The following is a 22,240-nucleotide window of genomic DNA, read 5'->3' as shown; positions in this document are numbered from 1 at the left end:
AATATATATCTTGATTGTTTGGGAAAATTAAGTCATTTCTTTACTTGGTTTTTACCCAATGAATGAAATTTACAATTCAATTTTTTATAGTTTGTGCCTCTGCGCTTAATTTCGATTTTCACTTAAGGTTATTAGTATAATGTGCCCACACGTGAGGCAAATTCTGAATCCGCCACTAACCTGAATAAGACGAACCCAGGGATGGTGATATGCGAGTGGTGCACTGCACCGTGCTGTGCACCATCCGAGCCGTCCGTAAGACACATAGAAATTTGGGGATCATTGATGCCTGAAAAGTCGACACGGAAATTAGGGGATCACTGATGCATGTGTTTCAACTAATTATATTATTCTTTTAGTTGAACCATAAATTGATTTTGAAAAATAAATTCCTCCTACAGTATTTATTTTCCTAAGCATTTCTCTTGAAATTCTAGAGAGAACGAACCTGGCTCTATAAGTTTTCATTAATTTATGTAGTCAATAATAAACCTGAATTTTACTAATTTCATTGCAAAACTCATAAAATTGGACTCTTCCTTTTTCTTTTCTTTTTTATATATTGATGACATTTTGACAACAAAGTGCAAAATGTTGGAACATTTTACAACAATGGTTGTGACTTTGATCACGCGAGTGGCGACTGTACCATTTGCTGAAGGTCAACATGCGGCTGTTGCATCCTCCTTAAACTAAAGGTCGAAAGGAAATCGGATGCCTATTTTGAGAAGATTATATATATTTTCAAACCTTCTTCTTGGGTTATTTCTTGGCTTAATTCATAGTGGGAGGATGATAAGTATAAAATAACCTTCCAAGGTCAATCCAAACCAGGATGCCAAGCTCAACACGAAGAGCCATGTAAGGGTCCTAGCGACATGGAGCTTAGCTTAAAGAACTGAGCTCAGTGGACCAGCCCAATGGCAAAGGTCAGCCCAAACCAAAGAGCTCACGAGCACAGCCCTAAGGGCTCGAGCTAGAGTCCTAAGAACATGAAATCTAGCCTATAATAGATAGCCTCTATTAAACTAGACCAAGGACGGAGGCCAGCTCACGAGCACAGCTCATAGAAAGATACCGAGCTCAGCTCACCAGGTGAGCTCGGCAAATATGACAAGCCTACAGCCAGAGACTTATAAAACACTCAACAGCAGAAGTTCATACAGTCTATGGGACTCATAGAACAACCAGGACCTTATCTCATCCAAAGAGATTAGGCCGCCAGTCCTAGAGGATAACCACAGAGATTCATCCACCATGAAGACTCCTAACCTTAATGATAAGCACAAGAGTCCTAAGGAAAGGAGAACTCCTAAAACTGATAAGGACCAAAGAAGTCTTAGGTAAGGAGGACACTCCATCCTATTCCCGTCAAGTACGATAAGCCCAAGAGGTCCCAACACCGTAAGGACTCTTAACCTTGATAACAATTGCAGAGTCCAAAGGTGAAAGGACTCCTCAAACCTGATAAGCGTCAGGGGAGTCATAAGATGAGGATGACACTCCAACACCTATCTATTCCCGCCATGAATGGATGAGATTTAAGAGTCTCGGTCCCAAGGATTCCTCCCAAAGATATCTATATAAAGATCACACCTCTATATCTTATCTATTTATTAAATTATTTATTCGTTATCTATCAAAGTTTACAAACGAAAAATCTTTGCGACCTTTCAAACAACGTTTTAACACCCAAACTAATTTTTCCTAGACTTCTTGCATCTCAAAGATGATATCTTGTTAAATTGATATTTTTTTATTTAATTTACTATTTATTGTTATTTCTATAGTGTTTCCGATCAAAAATCCTTTGCGACCTTATAAACGTTATTATAAATGCCTGAATAATTTTATTTCGACTCTCTCTATTCTGAATATGAAATTTTGTTAACCGTAATATATTTTAAATTTGTAAATTATTTATTATCTATTTACTTCACTTTCGGCTACTTTATTTAACTGTCTTTATTTAAATTAATTCTGTGGCCCTCCGAACCCAACTTTTGTGTAACGACCCTGATTTTCAGTAAATAAAAATTTCGTTAAATATTTGAATTTTATTTAATTACTTGGTATTACTTTCAAAAGTCCATTTTAAATTCTAATAATCCATCATAATTAGATTTAAGTCCTGAAAAATATTTTTCTTGACTAAGAGTCTTACGTGGCAATTAGACTTAGCTCCCAACCGATTAGTTGGAGGAACCGGACCACCGATTCACCTAGTTACGTTACCCTAACCCTAATTAGACCTTTTAGACTATCTTTGAGCCTTATGAACCCCTCCAAACCCTATTGAACCCTTAGACTTTTAGGGGTAATCATTATACCCCATGACAAGTCATTTCAAACCCTAATATTCCTTTACCCCTTGGTCCATAATTGTTAGGGGAATTTTTATCCCTTGGTTAATAAACCTTTGACTTGCTAATATGCATGACAAGACAAGTCATACATGGAATCTCATCATTTTGCTTCCAAAGAAAGCAATGCTAGCTTTGCCATGCATGCACACCTATGTTCTAGTCTTAAACCTAATAATCCTAGACTTACTTTCCTAGATTTTCTTAGATGATTATAGACACAAGAGAGAGAGAGAGAGAGGGCTGGATGGAGAGAGAGAGAGAGAAAGGCCGAATGAGAGAGGGAGGTGGAGTGTGTGATTGTGTTTTGGACACTTACACAAGCAACCTTAATAGCCCTAAGCCTATTTACTACATGCCAACCCATTCTAGTCTTCCAAAGTACAAAGTTAGCCAATGATTTTATTCTTCCTTACAAGCAACCTTCCCATAGACTTGACAAGTCAAAAACCCTTCATGATGGCCTAAGATTTGGCCTAAATTGGAAAAGACAAGTCATGGAAGGCTATGACTTGATTGAAAGGCTTGAAATGACCACTCAATGGAGCAAATCCATGGGAGAAAGGAGAGAGGGGGGGCCGGCCATAGAGGAGGGAGGAGGAGCTCAGGTTTTGCCTATAAATAGCAAGCCATTCCAAGCATTTCATCTCACACCTTCACTTCTTGCTCTCACTTCTCTCTAGAAACCATTTCTGTTTTTCCAGGCAGCCTACTGCCCTTCGTAAATCCTCAGTTTTCCCCTGCTTAGGCTAGTTTTTAGAACCAACTCCCTTCGGGAAAGTTGTAGAGCACTTCGAGACCTTAAAGTTAGACCCAAGAACCACCCCAATCGGTGAAGAAATGACAAAGATATTGTCATCCAAAGTTCAGTAAAAATCTCAGATTTCCATATCCAGACAGCTTACTGTCCCTTCTTTTATCCCCATTTCTCTCCTACCTAAAGTAGTTTTTAGGATCAACTTCCTTCACAAAAGTTGTAGAGCGCTTCTAAAGCTTCGATTTCGACCCAAGAACGATCATATTCGGCCAAAGATTGACTGAGTTACGGCCATCCAAAGTTCGGTCCAGATTTGCGAGTTTCACCATCCGTAGAATCTTCCAACTAGCTTATTCGGCCCCGACTAGTTTCGGATCAAGGTAGATTATTCTTACCCCTAACTCTAAGTTTATCCTTACTCACTTACTTACTTATTTCAAGTAAAACATATGTTGTTTGATCTTTAAGAAAGAACGGTTTTTGAAAGTTAAAACGTTACCATGTGAATCGAAGTATTCGTATTTCAAGAAGTATGAGCTTGCATACATAAATCGATTGTGTTACTTGTGATGTATTGTAGATGGATGATCTTGTTAGATTACAATGAATGATTCATGCTTACTTTGTCCTACCGCGGAGTCTTTGCATGTAAACGAGACACGAGAACCGAGAAAGTAGAAACATGACACCTAGGATGTGGATAATGATGAGTTGTGTTTTGAAACCGCAATGTGGCCGGATTTGGTAGCCCATTGTGTGTATGGAAACCCACGATGCGGCCGGACGTGGTAGCCCATCGTGTGGATTGTGAAAACCGCAACGTGGCCGGACTTGGTAGCCCGTTGTGTGTATGAAAACTCGTAATGTGGCCGGACTTGGTAGCCCATTGTGAAGATTGTCAATGCGGCCAGACGTGGTAGCCTCATTGGTAATGTGGCTTGGTTATCCGCGGAGAGGAACCAATGCAAGTTTTGTGTGCCAATGGAAACCCGGGACGGCGGAACCATTGTGAGTATACTCGGGAGACCGGAACGGCGGAACCGAGGTTGGGTGTGTTAAAAACGAGTTTCTGAAAAGGTGATACGTTTATGAAATGTGAAAATGTTGACACGGTCTACGATGAGTCGCGTAAGAGAAACAAAGAGAATCAAGGACACCAACGATAGTTGATTAACGAATGTGGATGTGTCATTGTTAGCTGTATACACGTATCATGTGGAAATAGATGTTTTATTATAACATGTTGTTTGTAAGTTATGGGTTAGTGGGTATGGGATTATTCTATTGAGCTTTCGTAGCTCATGGTGTTACCTTTGGTGACCCTGACATATTATATCGGTGGCGACGCTGGTATAATGTGTCAGACTTTGTAGATGAACAAGGTAAGCTGTACACCTTGGAGGCCTTTGGAGCTGAAGAGCTGGCTCAGATGGAGGAGCAGGCGAAGATGTAGTTAGGAACCTTAGTTCCCTTCCTTGTGTAATAAAAAAGTACTCTTGTGAGTATTATGATGTAATAAAGAGCTAGACTCTATTTTGAAGTTTCAATAAAATTTCCCTTTTAACGTTCCTAAAATTCGGAGCGTTACATTTTGACACTCCATTGGTTGCATAGGACCTTTAGGACTCTTATTAAGGTCATGATAATTATTCTAATATTTTTATCTAATTAAGGTACACAATGCAAAAACAACTACAGAACTCATACTCAGTTCATACTCTCTTCTAAAGCAGATCGACTGACTTAGGCATCGGAGGGGTGATGGCGACAGCCACGCCGGTGCCCATAGCTTTTCTGTTTTGTATTGCAGGTCGTTAATCAAGCACGCAGGAAGCCGTTTCATCCGCTGGAGGACAAGATGACAGGATGGACAGTTGAGGTACCCCTCCTCCGGAGGTGACTAAAAACTGCTTCATCAGAGGAAATATTAATTCATCCAGATCGCAAATTGGGTACGTAACAAGGAAGGAGATACAAAATTAAAGTGCATGACGCTTACCGAGTCACAGACTCGTTCCGGGATATTCCAAGGTTCTTGGGGAAAAAATTGGAAACCCTATGTATCTTACCTTGGAGAACATCTAGTCATCTAGATGAGTGCCTCCCTCCTTTTGTTTGCCTGTCCTCAAAGCCTGAGTTCTAAGAACATCTAGGAATATCTAGGGACTTCTACCAAAATGACCGGATTTTGTTGATAGGAGAGGTCCAATCCCAGAGGGATTTGGTTGCCTTCGAGTCTTCTTATCGAAGACATCTCGCAGCCAAAAAGGCCTGCCGAACAGTACCATCTTAACCCGGGCTAGCTCTAAATAGGATTTTTTTTATGGAAATCCAGGCCATTATTTTATTTCTTAATTCTAATTTTATATAGATAGAAATTAATAAACAAAGATAAGAATATAAATTCTGCTTTTGATCGATCATACACTTGACAATGCTTATGCGTAACATATATATTATTATATATGTTGTAGGAGTATATAAATAGAAATGGTACGCCAGACGAAGATGCCAGAGAAAGGCTGTGGGCAGCGAATAAGCTCAGTTCTGGCCAGGATTCAATAAAAGAAGTCAGCGAAGACTTCACATGCTGCGTCTCACTCTCACCACTTGCTAGAGCTGAAATCACTCAATGAATTGATTGTATCTGCTAGCTCTGGCCGAGCTCCAATTTGTCGATAGACGTACGTATATGCAGTTGCAAAACCGAGTTGCAGGATCAATGTTAAAACTACGTATTACTCTCTCCTCCTTCCTCCATCGTAAATGACAGATTTTCAGCGTATTTTTTTCTCATTATGCTGGTTGTCATTTCATAGACTTAAATTTTCTAACGTTTACGCCATTTGCGGTTTTTTTTGTTGTTTTCTGTATCTAAGAATTCTGAATTCTTCTCTTGATAATTTCTCTTTCAAGTAAAATTTCCAATTAGCAAAAGAAAAGACATATTCTTGACCAAAAAAAGAAAAGAATATATATATATATATATATATATATATTGCAATTTCAAAGACACTTGTGCCAGGGGTGCACATTTGTAGGGTCGGGATGGGTTCGTGCCGGAGTTGCACTAGAATAAATTAGTACGTAATGAAATGTGTACCCAAGCCCGGGTTGGAGAAGAACATCACCAAGGTTTTTAGGGAAGGACCGTCCAACTACTGTATGTATGGGTTTCACTTGATAAACCCTATGCCCAACTCTTTCAAAATTTAAATTTTCCAAGCCCGTCCAATTAATCCATTTAGTTTCTAAAATCTTCAAATTTTTGGCAATTTTCACTTGAAAAAATGTTTTTCAAAATCTAAACAACCTTCCTCAAGTGCCACTGTTGCTTGATGGTAGAAAATGCTAAAAACTAGAACAAACATTAAATGTATTTTGAGGGCAATTACTAATCGCCCCCGTGTCAGACCCCCCTCCTGACACGGGTCATGTTTCTCCCTTTTACCCCCAACCCCACCTCCCCATAAACCAAAAATACCTCCGTTGGGCCCAAAAATATCCGAACCCATTTTCTGTTATTTGTTTTTTATTTAATTAATAATGTTTATAATCTGCATCTTTTTTCTTTTTTATTTACTTAAAATTATTTTAGTGTTCCGATTTTCAATCCGATTGTATCGGTGAAAAGATCTTTTTTTTTTATCATTTTATCTTTAATGGTCATAATGAATTTTTGGTCTCGTAGAATCAAATATCTCTTAGGGCTAATCAACGAGAGCCCTAGAGTCAAAACTTAATTATGGCCATTTAGGATAAAATGATCTGGAAACTAAAATCTTTCCACATGTTCAAACGGATTGAAATTTGAACACTTAATTTTTTAACTATATTTTTAAATATATAAACGGTCTAAAAATGTTAAAAAAATTAAGTGTTCCAAATTTAAATCCGTTTGAACCGGTGGAAAGATTTTAGTTTTTTGATCATTTTATCCCAAATGGTCATAATTAAATTTTGACTCTAGGGCTCTAGTTGATTAGCCCTAAGAAAGTCGTAGAATTAAATATCTCTTAGGATTAATCAACGAGAGCCCTAAAGTCAAAATTTAATTATGGGCATTTAGTATAAAATGATAAGGAAACTAAAATCTCTCCACCGGTTCAAACGGATTTAAATTTGGAACACTTAATTTTTTAACTATATTTTTAATATATAAACTGCCTAAAAAGGTTAAAAAAAATTAATTGTTCCAAATTTCAATCCGTTTAAACCGGTGGAAAGATTTTAGTTTCCTTATCATTTTATTTTAAATGGTCATAATTAAATTTTGACTCTAGGGCTCTTGTTGATTAGCCCTAAGAGATATTTGATTCTGCGAGGCCAAAAATTCATTATGACCATTGAAGATAAAATGATAAAAAAAATAAGATCTTTCCACCGATTCAACCGGATTGAAAATCGGAACACTAAAATAATTTTAAATAAAGAAATAAAGAAAAAAAATACATAGTATAAACATTATTAATTAAATAAAGAAGAAATAACAAAAAATAAGTTTGGGTAATTGGTTTAACATTCCAAATGCATCAGATGCATGCATGCTCGGGCAAATAAGAAGTTGAAAAAATCTGGATATAATGGAAGAATAAAACAATAAAACTTAAGAGATAAAGTAATTTGAAAATAACATGAATTCAGAAATAGAATAATCAAATTAGGACAGATCATCGAAAATTTACCGGGAATACAAGAAATGCAAAGAACCAAAACTTGTGGTAGTTTAATATTGACTAAGTAATGAATATAGATCCGCCGGGATGACAATTTCATATTCATATTCAATATTAGACTTATTTGATAAGTTTTGTTAAGTAGATTTCAAAAATATAAAATTTATTTAAAAAAATACGTGATTCCAACCTATTTAAACAATTTATATATTAAAAAATATAGTTAAAAAATTAATTATTCTAAATTTCAATCCGTTTGAACTGGTGGAAAGATTTTAATTTTCTGATCATTTTATCCTAAATGGTTATAATTAAATTTTGACTTTAGGACTCTCGTTGATTAACCCTAAGAAATATTTGATTCTACATATTTCTTAGGGTTAATCAACGAGAGCCCTAAGGTCAAAATTTAATTATGATCATTGAGGACAAAATGATCAGAAAATTAAAATCTTTCCACCGGTGCAAACGGATTGAAATTTAGAACACTTAATTTTTCAACTTCTTTAGACAGTTTAAACTACCACAAAAATATAGTTTTTCTGTTTTACATTATTTTATCATCAATATTAGGCTCGTTTGATAGATTTCGTTGGGTAGATTTCAAAAATATAAAATTTATTAAAAAAATTACGTGAAAAAAAAGTTATTAACATTTAAAATTTTATAACAAAAAATAAAATAAGAGAGAGAGACAGCGGAGAGAGAGAGAGCTTGGAGAGCTAGGGGTAAAATGGGAAATTAAAGGGGCCCGTGTCAGGGGAGGCCTGACACGGGGGTGCGATTAACGGCACTCATTTTGAGTTCTTAAATTCTTTTTGCTAGTCTAACAAAAAAACATGGATAGAATGCTTTATGTGCAACGAGCTGGGTTGAGATAGGTTTCAAGAGAGATTCCCGAGTTCATTTCATTTGTTGGGTTCAAAATCTCAACGCAGTCCAACACCATGGACCCAGTGTCGTCAATTCCAAATGCTTATTAAAGGGGGGTTGGGTTGGATGGGTTATCGGGCTGTGTGCACCCTTACATTGTGCGGGTGCCGACTACACATTGGTTTAAATCTGAATTTTTCAGTTGCACGTTTTCATACCTTTATTTTCTCCCTTTTTTTTTTTGAACTGTCATTTTCTTCATTTAGTAATTCGATCTCAACTCATTAAAAGTCACTCGTAGGAAATTAGAACTGCTAAATTTTGAACAAACGAGGTCCCGTTGATATGACATGATTTTACGGCTCTTAAAAGGAGATGGATCATTTCCCCTGAATAGTCCAATTTATACGTCATGGGTGCTTTTTTTTTTAATAGGATACACGAATTCCAAAATAATATTATGCGGGTGATCAACGTGATTTTTGACGTGGTTAATATTTTTGACGAGATCAAAATTGTTAAGCGATTCCATTTATCTTAGTGGACCCGAAAAAGACAAAAAAAAAGAAGAAGAAGAAGAAGAAGAAGAATTGAAAAAGAATATCCATTCCCTTATTAAAACAATGACTTTAATAAACCAATAGTATCTTCTGAGTCTAATGACCGTAATTGTATTCGTCTTGTTGATGACCTTCGGGTGTCCGGTCCAAATTACATGTACTTAGCGTCAGTCCTAGGGGGTGAAGGGGGGATTCGAACACTTGCACATCTTCAAATATTCTCACGTATTATACTAGTTTTCAGGTTAATTAAGAAAAATTATACTATGGGATTAGCAGGGCCGGCTCATAAATTTTGGAGGCCGGAAGCAAACCTTTTGAATGAGGCATCCGTATGTTTTTCATACAAAAGTTGGTCTATAAAGAGTCTCATAAAAAAAAAACCATTACAAAAAATTTACCATTACAAAAATATAAGCATATAATTATCCAAAAAAAAAAAAGGCAACTATTACAATACGTCAAAATCCATCATTTGAAAATTAGTCTTTTCATACTTTTTGCTGCAGACGTACTAATTCCACCGTTGGATCTATTTTGTGGCTCCTAAATTTCAATTGGACTTATTTTGTGGGTAGATCAAAATTTCTAAAATTTCAAGCTATCAATCACTTTTTAAGTTGTTCGTATGAAATAAATGGTGGCTGTGCACATAAACACAATATCATCTCTTCTTCAGATATCGTAAGTAGCAATATATACTTAAAAATATATATTCTTAATTGTCAATATAAAAATACACATAATTTGAAATCCTGTTAAACACAAATTCTGTGTCCACCACTATATATACTTTGATTAATTTACAGGGATTAATTCCACCGTCCCTCCCCAACACTCGGAATACACCAAAACTTACAGAGCAACATAGGCATCATTAATAGTGTAGTATTTCATAGGCGCAAACTCGAGGAATCCATTTTTTGGCTAACATAGCACAGCGATTGAAAATTAACAAACTCTACAAAATGAACGATTCTTCTCATCAAAATGTGTAACGCCCCTATTTTTTGGAAACGTTAAATAAATATTTTTTTATTGAAAACTTAAATCGAGTCTGGCTCTTTATTACTCCCTCCGTCCCAATTTACTTGTCACAGTTCTATTCTAACTGGATTAAAAAACTAGTTATATTTTTAAATTGGTAATGAATTTTATATCCAATATGGATCTTGTTTGATAGATCTCGATTTGTTCTATAATACAATGTTTTCAAAATCACCTAAAACATTATAAATTATAAGATATAATCAATTGAAAAGTGGCACGAACTCCAAAAAGTGACAATTAAATTGGGACGGAGGGAGTACATCATAACTCCCATGAGAGTATTTTTATTATACAAGGGAAGGGAAATTAAGGTTCCTAACTACAGCTTCGCTAGCTCCTCCATTCTTGCCAGTTCTTCAGCTTCGAAAGCCTCCAAGGTGTACAGTTCACCATGATCATCTACAAAGTCTGACACATTATACCAGCGTCGCCTCTAGTATAATATGTTAGGGTCACCAAAGGTAACATTATGAGCTACAGGAGTTCAATAGAATAATTCATACCCACTAACCCTTAACTTACAAACAATAGATCAAAAAATGCATATTTAATTGACAATGACATATCCACATTTACCATTCAAACTAACGTTGGTGTCAATGACTTTCTGAGTTCCTCCTACGCGACTTGTCGTAAACCGTGTCACCATTTTTCATATACCAAATTAACATTTTCAAAATCGTTTTTACACACCCAACCTCGGTTCCGGTCTTCTGAGTATCCTCATAATAGTTCCACCGTCCGGGTTCCTATTGGCACGCAAAATTTTGCATTGGCTCCTCTCCGCGGATAACCAAGCTACACACCTAACCTCAGTTCCGCCGTTCCGGTCTCCTGAGTATCCTCACAATGATTCTGTCGTCTCAGGTTCCCATTGGCACAAACATACACACACACACCACACAAATGGACTACCATGTCCAGCCACATTATGGTTTTCAAACCATTTCTTTTTTAAAACACGACTTTCGTTAACAACACCCTAACTGTCATGTTTCTACTTTCTCGATTTTCATATCTCGTTTTCATGCAAAGATTCTGTAGTAGGACTTTTTCACATATGTAACCATAAATCATTTATTATAATCTTGAAACTAAACTAGCAAGATCATCCAATTCTATATTGATAATCATTCTCAAATCACCATTTAAAGCATAACGCCACATGTACGGATGCCTTTGGAGTGGAGACCACTTATGCTTTATCACACAACAAGACAAGTAATTCTAACAATTATGTATACATGCTCATAACAATCCTTAAGATCAAAATACGAATACTTCAAATCAAGTTTATACTTCAAAAAAATCCGTTCTTTCTTCCTTTTAGGGAAGTTCAAAACAACATATGTTTTTTTCGGAAAATAAAGTCGATTTATCCAAATGCTCCCCTTTCTTTTCAAAATTTTAGTAAAAATACCTTTCAAGTTCTCATGCAAGTACCATACAATATACTTAGAGTTTAATGGATAAGAAAAATTCTATGTATACTTAGAGTAAGTAAGTAGAGGTATTCTACCATTCTTCTTGGCGGTAGGGCGGCTATGAAAAGTAAGTCGGCTATCGGACGGAGTGACTTCCTACGGAAAGCTTACGGTAGCTTCGAAAGAGAAGGTTTCTCTCGAAACTAATTCTTGACTATACTACTAATTTTTTTGGATTGAGATGGTGGTCGAGTGGTGGTTTAGACGTTTAGTGGTGGTCTTGGATGGGTTTCTTGAAGTGCTTAAGAACAAGGAAGAACTAAGCAAGAACAAAGTAAGAACACAAAGATTTCTAGAGAGAGAAGTTGAAGCTTGAAAGTGTGAGTTGGATGCTTGGAAAATGGTCCTATTTATAGGAAAAATCTGTCTCTCTCTCCCTCTCCTGGACCGAATTCTCTCTCTCTCTCTCTCTCTCTCATTTTTTTGTTCCATTGCATTGTCACATCTCACCTTTCATCATGGCATAGTTTTGCCTCACTTGTCATTTCCATCTTTAGGCCATAACCTAGGTTATCATGAAGGGTTTTTGGTCTTGTCTTGTCTTAGGAGGGTTTGCTTGCAAGGAAGAACAAAATGAATGGCTAGGATTGTGTTTAAAGAAGCCTAGAAATGGGTTGTAAAGTTGTACTTAGATTGAGTGTGAGGTTGGCTAAAAGAGATAACTTTTTTAAGTGACCAACACATGCACACACTCACTCCTCTCTCTCCCTCTCTCGGCCTCTCCCTCTCTGCCTTCTCTCTCTCTCTCTCTCTCTCTCTCTCTCTCTCTCTCTCTCTTTTCCTAGTACTATATTATATATATATATATAAGTACACTCTCTCTTTTCCTAGTACTATATTATATATATATATATAAGTACACTTAAGTGCTATGAGGTCTAGCTTACTAAGTCTAGGAAGAGAGTAAAGATTATGGTCTTTCAAGTAACAACTCAACAAAAGATATGGTTAAGACTTTCCTAGAAAGCATATATGGTCATATAGGCATGTGTATAATAGGCTATGAGGTATATATATATATATATATATATATATATATATATATATATATATATATATATATATATATATACAGTTCTCATCATATAAGGTCGCCCGTACCTGGGTAAAATGCGGACCAAAAATGAAGGGCTATGATTAACTGAAGCCAAATAGGTCTCAACGGCTGTGATTTGAAGAAGCTTGTCTCGGGCAAACAAAACCCCATTTTTGTTTCCACTGTGCACTTTCGTTTCAAACAAACGAAGAGAGAGAAGCAGCAGACGATTGAAGACGAAAAATCAAGCACTCCAAAGAGCGACAAAGAAGAAGAAATCGAAGAAGAAAAACACAAAAGGTATCTCTCTCTCTCTCTCTCTCTCTCTCTCTCTCTCTCTCGTTCCAAATATTACAAGAACTAGAAGCCCTAACCCTCTCGATTTTCCCCTTCTCTAATCAGGGCTTGAAGAGAGAGATATACCTTGAAATCGAACCTAATCGAGCCCTAGACGATTCAAACAAGGTAACCCCTCAATCTGTGTTTTTTTAATTTCGAGTTAGGGTTTTTTTATTTCGTTTTTTTATTTCGTTCTTTAGTTTTTTTTTTTTTAAATTTCGAGTTAGGGTGATGATGATGAGAGTGACTCACATCTGAAGGAATATGTTTGTACACACCAGAACATGTTTGCTGTTTTTTTTTTTTTTTCTCAAGTGAATCATGAATATGTTTGAATTTCTGCCATTGCAATGTTTACTATTTTGGTGGGATTCCTAGGGCTTTAGATACGCTTATGAATGAAGAAGAAGAATGTTTATTCCTAGGCCCAGCATCTCCAGATATGGGACTCCTATAAGCTGCATGTATTATCCTGTTCTCTCTATGGACAAGAAGAAGAATTCCCTTTCCCCTTGCAAATCCGAAAATTTGATTTATTTTTTCCAAAAATCTGAATTTTGTTTGAAATTTTTTTTCCTGATTTATGTTATTTTTCTGAAGAACGAAGAACAAATCGACCGTGGGTACAACATGACGACAACGACAATGCACCAAAATCGAGTATGGCTAGTTTTCGAAAAACAACGAGACACCATTTTTGGCCTATAAAGATAACCCTTTCTATATCCCATCTGTCAGTTCTTTTAAGTCAAATCCTAGGTTATGAAATAATGTGTTCTTTTTGTAAGATGGCCCTTACAGTATCCCACACCATGTAACTTGAGAGACGCGTGTCCCTAACGTGTCTCCTGTTTGAAAAACCATCCAAGTAATTGTATACGCCATGTGGTGTCCCATATCTGTCTTTGACAAGTCCAACACTGATAAGCAACTAGATAGGTGTGTTGGGTGCTTCATGGAGGAATACTAGATAGGTGTGTTGGTGCTTCATGGAGGAATTCTATCTTTGAGGTGTTATTTTAAAATTTTGTACAATAATTTTTGTATTGGAAATTAAAATGTTGATTTATTATTAATAAGCACGTCTAAGGAAGTTGATATAATTGTCTTTAAATCAAAGTTGTAAACTCTTGGTAGTTGTTGCATTATTTGGTGGTTATGAGAGGCTGAACAGAGTGGGATTTCAAGTGATACGAAGAGACCATATCTTCCAGTTGAGGTTTATACTCGATGGAATCAAAAAGTTCTGCAATGTCATTGGAATATGCCTCCATAAGAACCGTAAGAAAGTGTATCACAATCTCATATCTTGACATTCTCCGTCTCAATGCTAAGTTTGTATATCGCCACAAGTAGTTGAATGCTCTTTGTTGAGTGTTCTTTCCTCTAAAATCCTGTTTCCTGTTTATTTGCTTATCAAGTTGATTTTTTTCTAGGAATGGCAGAAAAGAGGTTCTATTATGTCGTTTTTGTTGGAAAAGTCTCCGGAATCTATGAAAGTTGGATAGCTTGTAGAGAACAAGTAACTCGCTTTTCTGGGGCTGTGTTTAAAAAATATCCCTCATTGGAAGAGGCAAATAATGCTTGGAGCACGTATGTTGAAGCTCATTCCAATGTGCAATTGCTGTCTCCTCAACTTGCTCAACTCCCGATCGATTATGTGCCTTTGCTCGTACCTGTGCAAGCAAACATGGATGACCAAACTCCTAAGCTGCCCAAACATTGCATGTACATTGCAATGCTCTTACTTGGAGCTGTAATAGGAATTTTAATTTTGTTGGTCTTCATGTATTTTTTCTTTTAGTTGGTTTATGTAATGGTTATGTTGAACAAAATTTCTAGCTTTTGATGTGTATAAATTTGGAACTTGAGCAAGTATTATTGCTTTATGAATATGGTAAATTGGATGTTTTTTGTACCACGCATTAGCAGAGAGAGACTTTTGGTAGTTGGTTTAGTAATTGATATAATGTAAAATAGCATAGCCACGGGACCTTGTGAGGAGTTTCGGCTCTATTGTGAAGGTGGTTGAGGTGAAAGTTCATGTTTGAATTTTACCATGTGCCCCACTTTATTCTGAGGTTCCAGAATACAACATCAATGCTGCTAGACAAAAAAAAGAAGTATAACAATAGCAGTTAAGGTTCCTTTGCCTGATTTGATGGTGTGCCAAACTTCATGGCTTACAAACTACAGTAGTTTATAAGAGTGACATTAATCTGTCTGGAATAACAAGCTATTTGAAGGTTGTTTGAAGATAAAATTAGGAAAAGTTATTTGAAGGTTGTTTATAACAGAGAGACAGAGACCAACAAATGCACTAGGAAAATAGAGTTAGTCAGCATAAGAAGAAGTTATTGAAAGTGAAGATCGAGTGTTGTTTGAAAGCCCCTGGAACATTTATGGTTCTTGGCTCCTAAATAGCTCAATACTAATGCTATGAAACAAGAAATGGGACATAACTCTTTTGCTTTCAATACATTAAAATTCCAACTAAAATTTGATACAAATTAGGCGTAGGTAAAAAAACAAAAAGAGCTCATTCAGAGCCAAAAGTTCCGGCTTCAGAATGCAGTTTTACAAATCTATATCAGTCCAAAAATGCTTCCATGCAGCAGGGGTATTTCAGAGAACTCCATATTTGAAACATCAGTAGTTTTCCCAACTGTGACAATAGCAGTTCTAAACTGCTACACAAATCCATCCTGCAAGCCGAATAGGCAATATTATCAATAGAATAAATAAAATTTAAGAACAACTAAAGAAGAATTTTATAATAAACACTTACAATCATCGGGATCAGCATTGTCAATGCCGTCGTTGTCGTCGTCGTCTTCGTCTTCGTCTTCGTCATTCAACCTAGCATTTTGCGAAGAGCTAACAAGAAAAGAGAGGAATTAAAATGCAAACAATGAAATAATTAAATTTAGATTACAAGTATTAAACATACGTGCTGAGAAGTTTTGGACAATTCCTTTTGTCATGCGATTGCCCTGTTAACCCACAACCGTGACAACGCCTAGTCTTCTTGGCAGCCTTCTCTTTCCCTCCCTTGAGTCGTTTACCACAACCCTTTGCCCTCACTTGAAGCGGTTCTTTCAAACCATGGTCACGACTAATTGGCACTTGGATAGCACTCCCTTCACCATGTTCACTTACTTTTTTCATGTCACAAAGCTTTTTTTGACCCGAACTCAAAAGTTCTTCCACAAATTGTGTTCCATCCTCAATTACTACGGCCTCATCAATTAAAGAAGTAGCAAGTTGAAAGAGTCTATTTCGCCGCTCTAACAAAGACGTGTCACATATTTCTTTCATGCCCGAACCCAAGTCATCTTTAACTCGCATAGCCTTTGCAGATTTTGTCCACCTCCCCAATATGTATTCATTAGGCAAATCTTCTATTTGCATTCTAGAAAAGTAAGCCAATATGTGCCGACAAGGAATTCCGGCACACTCAAATATCTTACAACTACAACGGACATGGTTTGACGACTTATCTACCACAATCTCACGAACCCTCGAACCACTCCCCTTTATCCTATGAATGGCGTACACAACCCGATGTTCATCCTCATTTGTTGCCATCACCTTATAAGCAGTATTTTGAAAGAGCTCATCTTGAAACATGTAGAATATCTCAATTGTGTATAATTCACTCATTGTCGACTCCATGGGGTACATAGTTTTTAAATTTGGCCTCTCATTGACGTCTTTATGATCCTTATCCAACTCATTATGCCGTATACGTGCAAGTGCCCTCTCAAACCGCGTCACAAAGTCCAACAATGAATTTTCCGTAGACACATACCTCTTGAAGAAGGAATGGGTAATTTCGGCTCTTTGACTAGTAGTCATGTGAGCAGAAAAAGTGTGTCTCACATATGCGGGAACCCATCTCTCACGAATTTCGTATAAATTTCGTAACCAATCATTACCGGTTAAGTTAGCTCTGTTTACCACCTCAACCCATCCAGCCTCGAACTGTTCAGGTGTCTCAGAATTCCATATATAATTTTTAAACTCCGCATAATGTTATTTGTAGGCCAATGCACTTATTCGTTCGGAAAACTTATTCGTAATGTGCCACATGCAATACCTGTGAAGCGTATTCGGAAGAACAATACTAATTGCTTTTGCCATTGCAAGATCCTGATCAGTTATGATCATTTTGGGAGGGCCTGCGGGCATTACTTTCAACCATTCCTTCAAAAGCCATTCAAAAGTCTCGACTGTTTCATCGCATAAGAAGGCACATCCAAAAAGAGTAGTCTGTCTATGGTGATTAACCCCTAAAATAGGTGCGAAAATCATAGAATAACGGTTTGTGTTATACGTAGTATCAAACACCACGACGTCCCCAAAATATTGGTACGACTTTCTAGCGGTTGCATCCGCCCAAAAACAATGTGTCATCCTATCCTCATTATCTTTCTCAATTGTAAAAGTAAAACCGTCATTCTTTGCTTTTTCAGATTGAAAATACTCGTACAGCATATCGGCGTCATGTCCGTTGACCGTCATCTTCTTATCCCTTTTATAATTATACAAATCTTGTTGTGAGCAACCAACATTTTCAAGACCTCCCGATTCCAACTCAAATATAGTCATTTGTTGACAAGTTGGCACATTTGCTGCTGACAGTTGTTCTATTAAAGCTTTTTTGGCAGCTGACACCTTACGATGGGATGGAAGCAAATGTGCCCTCCTCAGAGACGCAAGTGGGTGATTATGACCTTCGAAAAATTGGGACACAACATATTTTTCACCCTTCCTCACAACGGCCAATTTTGCACGACAATTCTCTCTAGTTATCCCTCGACGCCGTTTGTTTGGAGTACTTTTTTGAACCTTCAACCCTTGTTTGAAACAACAAAACTCCTTCCTAACGATTACATTTACATCGGCTGTACTCTTTCTACTAGAATGTGATCGGGTACTAAAACCACCTTCTTTAGCATAACGGTTGTAAAATACCTTAGCTTTCTCTAAATTGTCAAACTCTTGGTTAATTTTCGGTATAAGGTCATTCTTAACCTGAGGAGTGTAAAGTCCTTGTGAAGAATTTGCAGATGATTCACACAGCATACTACAATCCAAAAGACAAAACAAAGACAATTGATCAACTTCATATAATTTTTGAACCCTACTTTTTTAACCTGAGGAGGGAGGGAGAGAGACAAACCTTGGTTGGTGGACGGTCGGTGGTTGCATAATGCTTTCTTCTTGTTGATCGTATTCCATAGCTGGTTTGTTTTACGGCAGCATAACAAATACCATAGGAACATTAATGTTTCAGTATATAAAAGGCTTTATGTTGTAAGATATGCTAAATGGCATGCAGATTATTGAAACAAAATCCTTAAAAGTTGATTCCCAAAAAATTGGCTTTGATATAACATCATGTATACACTACTCGGAAACAGGATTTTACTAGCCTCATCTTTACTTAGCAACAGCAACAGCAGCCAAAGATAGGGTAAACCAAAAACGAAAATCCCAAAAATACTAGATTCCAGGTACCATACAATATACATTATAATCAGATGGCAGCCATTGGAGGTAGACAAGTTCTCATTCAATAATTCCTCCTAAACAAATCAAAATATAGCAATGTTCAGAAACTTTCACTCCCAATTTCTAGGTATTTTTGATTCATAAGCGTATCTAAAGCCCAAGGAATCCCACCAAAATAGTAAACATTGCAATGACAGAAATTCAAACATATTCATGATTCACTTGAGGAAAAAAAAAAAAAACCAGCAAACATTTTCTGGTGTGTACAAACATATTCCTCCAGATGTGAGTCACTCTCATCATCATCACCCTAACTCGAAATTTAAAAAAAAAAAAAAAACTAAAGAACAAAATAAAAAATGAAATAAAAAAACCCTAACTCGAAATTAAAAAAACACAGATCGAGGGGTTACCTTGTTTGAATCGTCTAGGGCACGATTAGGTTCGATTTCAAGGTATATCTTCTCTCTTCAAGCCCTGATTAGAGAAGGGGAAAATCGAGAGGGTTAGGGCTTCTAGTTCTTGTAATATTTGGAACGAGAGAGAGAGAGAGAGAGAGAGAGAGAGAGAGAGAGAGAGAGATACGTTTTGTGTTTTTCTTCTTCGATTTCTTCTTCTTCGTCGCTCTGTGGAGTGCTTGATTTTTTTTCTTCAATCGTCTGCTGCTTCTCTCTCTTCGTTTGTTTGAAACGAAAGTGTACAGTGGAAAAAAAAAGGGGGTTTTGTTTGCCCGAGACAAGCTTCTTCAAATCACAGCCGTTGAGACCTATTTGGCTTCAGTTAATCACAGCCCTTCATTTTTGGTCCGCATTTTACCCAGGTACGGGCGACCTTATATGATGGGAACTGTATATATATATATATATATATATATATATATATATATATGCATATCTATGTACTTAGAGAATCTAGGAAAGTGACTTTGGAGGTAATTAGGTTTAAGGCTATAAGTCTTAGGTTGGCATGCATGATAAGACTAAGAGCATCTCCAACCTTGACCCATTTTAAGACTCAAATTTAAAATTTGGGCAAAACCCATCAAAAACTCTCTCTAATCTTTGACCCAAACCCTTCCCCATTTTGGGTTTTACCCATTTCTTTCCCCAAATTTGAGACAGCCCAAGTCTCTACCCATTTTTTCCCCCAATATTCCAACCGCTCTTCTCTTTTCAACTGCTCCCTCCATGCCATTCTGAAAGCATGGCATCGATGGCTTTCCCAAGCTTGGATACCTCTCTCTCTCTCTCTCCCCCTCCCGGATGTCTGAATGCTGAAGTCTCGACGATCTCTCCCCTCTGGAAGAATCTTGAAGCTGGTCGCGTTGTTGATGAGAGATGTGTACTACCCTTTTGGCCGAAATCGTTGGGTGAAACAACAATGGAGGGAAAATAGTCTTGAAAGCATAAAAAAATAATATATTTGGGTAAGGGATCATTTTGCCATTGGAGTGAGCCTAACCCAAAATGGATTTTTACCCAAATTTGGGTAAAAATTTGGGTCAAGACTAGAGATGCTCTAAGTTTACTTCTTTTGGAAGCAAAATGATGACTTCCTTTGGTCCAATGGTTCTTAAATGTTAGGGAAATGTAACTAAGTTGATTGGTAACTAGGTTTCTCTACTAATTGGTTGGAAGCTAATTCTACTTGCCAAGTAGGATTTCTAGTCAAGAAATGTAATTTTAATATTTTATTTCACTCACTAAGAAAATATACAAGTGCTTCTACAAGTATATTTGTCTTTAGAAAATGACTAGATTGTCCAATGCTAAGAGATTTAATTTTATAAGTCACAAATTTAATTATGACAGATTATTAGAAATTAAAAGGAATTTTAAAAGCAATACCAAATAATTAAAATAAAATTCAAATATTTAACGAAATTTTTATTTACTGAAAATCAGAATCGTTACAAAATGCATCCAGAAAAGACTTGGAAAAAATGAAATCGGACAGCTCAAATTTTTTCTTCAATTGGATAGGAGCTGGATTATTATCGATCTTTTGATCACGAGAAGTTAAATATTCCCTCCAAACATAGAGGTATTTTTTTTCTTCTTCCGCGCTTTCCTCCTCTCATTTGGTCAAATCCGAGAGAACCCAGCAGTGCCTCTTCGCGAAATTTTTCGAAAATCTGCTGTGGTGTGTTTGTTGCAGATTCTAGAAATAAATAAATACATGCTTCGGGCTGGATTTTTGATGAATTGTATATACAGTCACGTAAAGAGCAACCCTTTACGCGCGAAGAAGAATTGGTTGCCCTTGATTCGGCTCTGGAGCATGATAAAAGATTCGTGGCGAGTGGTAAAATTTTTGTGAAGCTGGCCGGTTAGAATCATATTCGTATGGGTTGGACCTTTTGGACATTGAATTTGAAAGTAACTGGCGGAATTTTTTTCTCCTCGCGTCTTTTTATGGTACGAGTACGAGGTGTCACCTTATCGCTTCCGACTGAGAAGGAAAGGTCTTACACCTCCTGCTCCATACAATTAAGAGACGCTGGGAGAAAAAGCTTCAGCAAATTATATATGCTCAAATCCAACGTCTAGAAGCACCAATACCAATACCCATACGTATACGAGTCGTAACGGCCTCCACAAAAATATTACAGCTCGCCAAGCCACTTTTAGCATGCTCTAGAGCCAAATCAGAGCTTGCCAAATCTCCATCGCGTGTAAAGATTTGCTCATTACACAAACGTAAATATAATTACAAAAAAAATGTAGTCCGAAGCAAGAGGAATTTTCCATGGACGTAAATTTATAGGCAACCATATAAACCGCTGATATTTTGGCGTCGCATATCCAATCAATTTGGTCAAAGGCTGCCTTTGACGACGAAATCCAATTTTAAAAAAGAATAGGTTTAAAAAAGATCTCTTCTAAAAAAAATGTTCCATTTGACGACGAAATCCGATTTTCAAAGCAGATTAGAGAATATGCAAAGGAGGTTGGAAACCCCAACTCCTAATTAACCTTATATTTATGGAGAGTTCGAAAGCTGATTAGAAAAAAAGTAACAAAAACATAAGAAGAAGAGAATTGGAATGTAGGAATATATGTATATATATAATCTGTAGAGTTTTGTTACCCAAGGTCTCAAAAGGAGGGATAAAACTATAAATCGAATAACGATTAACCAAACAGAATCGCCGTCCCAGCAACACACGGTGGTGAGATGGTGATGGGGTCGTCCTTCTCGACGGATGTTGATGATGGCCACAATCCGAGATGAAGGTGATTGTCGAGATGAGATCTTTTTATTTTTATAGTGTGACTTTAAAAGGTCATCTTTGATATTTGGCCATTCAAGTGCTTGGATTAAGCTAATTTCTCTCGGATTTGACCAAGCCAGAGGAGGAAAGCGCGGAAGAAGAAACACGTCTACATTTGTAGGGACTAGGTCTCTTTTCTTTTTCTTTTTTTCTTTTTTTTTTTGACATTAGTTAATCATAATCTACTCTATCGAGGGGATTTAGGGAGGGAGATGGGTGCTTACGGAAATGAACCCTGCCCATGTGCATGAGAATATAAGAGAGATACCAACTGCACTCCACTTCATTTGCATCCGACGGCTCGGATTTTA

At 36.8% G+C, this 22,240-nt stretch overlaps 2 protein-coding genes across 2 annotated transcripts; both read right to left on the bottom strand.

The window, feature by feature from the left end:
* Positions 1-15,544: 15,544 nt before the first annotated feature.
* Positions 15,545-17,169, bottom strand: LOC131333176 (protein FAR1-RELATED SEQUENCE 12-like). Its single transcript, XM_058367544.1, has 3 exons — positions 16,089-17,169; positions 15,927-16,015; positions 15,545-15,843 (listed from the first exon to the last, which is right to left on the bottom strand). Coding segments are annotated over exons 1-3 (999 nt in total). The 5' UTR covers positions 16,997-17,169; the 3' UTR covers positions 15,545-15,841.
* A 4-nt stretch (positions 17,170-17,173) lies between these two features.
* On the bottom strand, positions 17,174-19,849 carry LOC131332931 (protein FAR1-RELATED SEQUENCE 5-like). The gene is made up of 3 exons (XM_058367240.1): positions 19,750-19,849; positions 18,324-18,384; positions 17,174-18,227 (listed from the first exon to the last, which is right to left on the bottom strand). Exons 1-3 carry the CDS (start codon positions 19,847-19,849, stop codon positions 17,174-17,176), a joined length of 1,215 nt encoding a protein of 404 aa, XP_058223223.1.
* Between the last annotated feature and the right edge of the window lie 2,391 nt (positions 19,850-22,240).

The sequence above is a fragment of the Rhododendron vialii genome, chromosome 7a (assembly GCF_030253575.1).
Source record: "Rhododendron vialii isolate Sample 1 chromosome 7a, ASM3025357v1".
NCBI classification, from domain to species: domain Eukaryota; kingdom Viridiplantae; phylum Streptophyta; class Magnoliopsida; order Ericales; family Ericaceae; genus Rhododendron; species Rhododendron vialii.
Note: the sequence above shows the minus strand (reverse complement) of the source record. Positions and strands in the feature narration are given on the sequence as shown.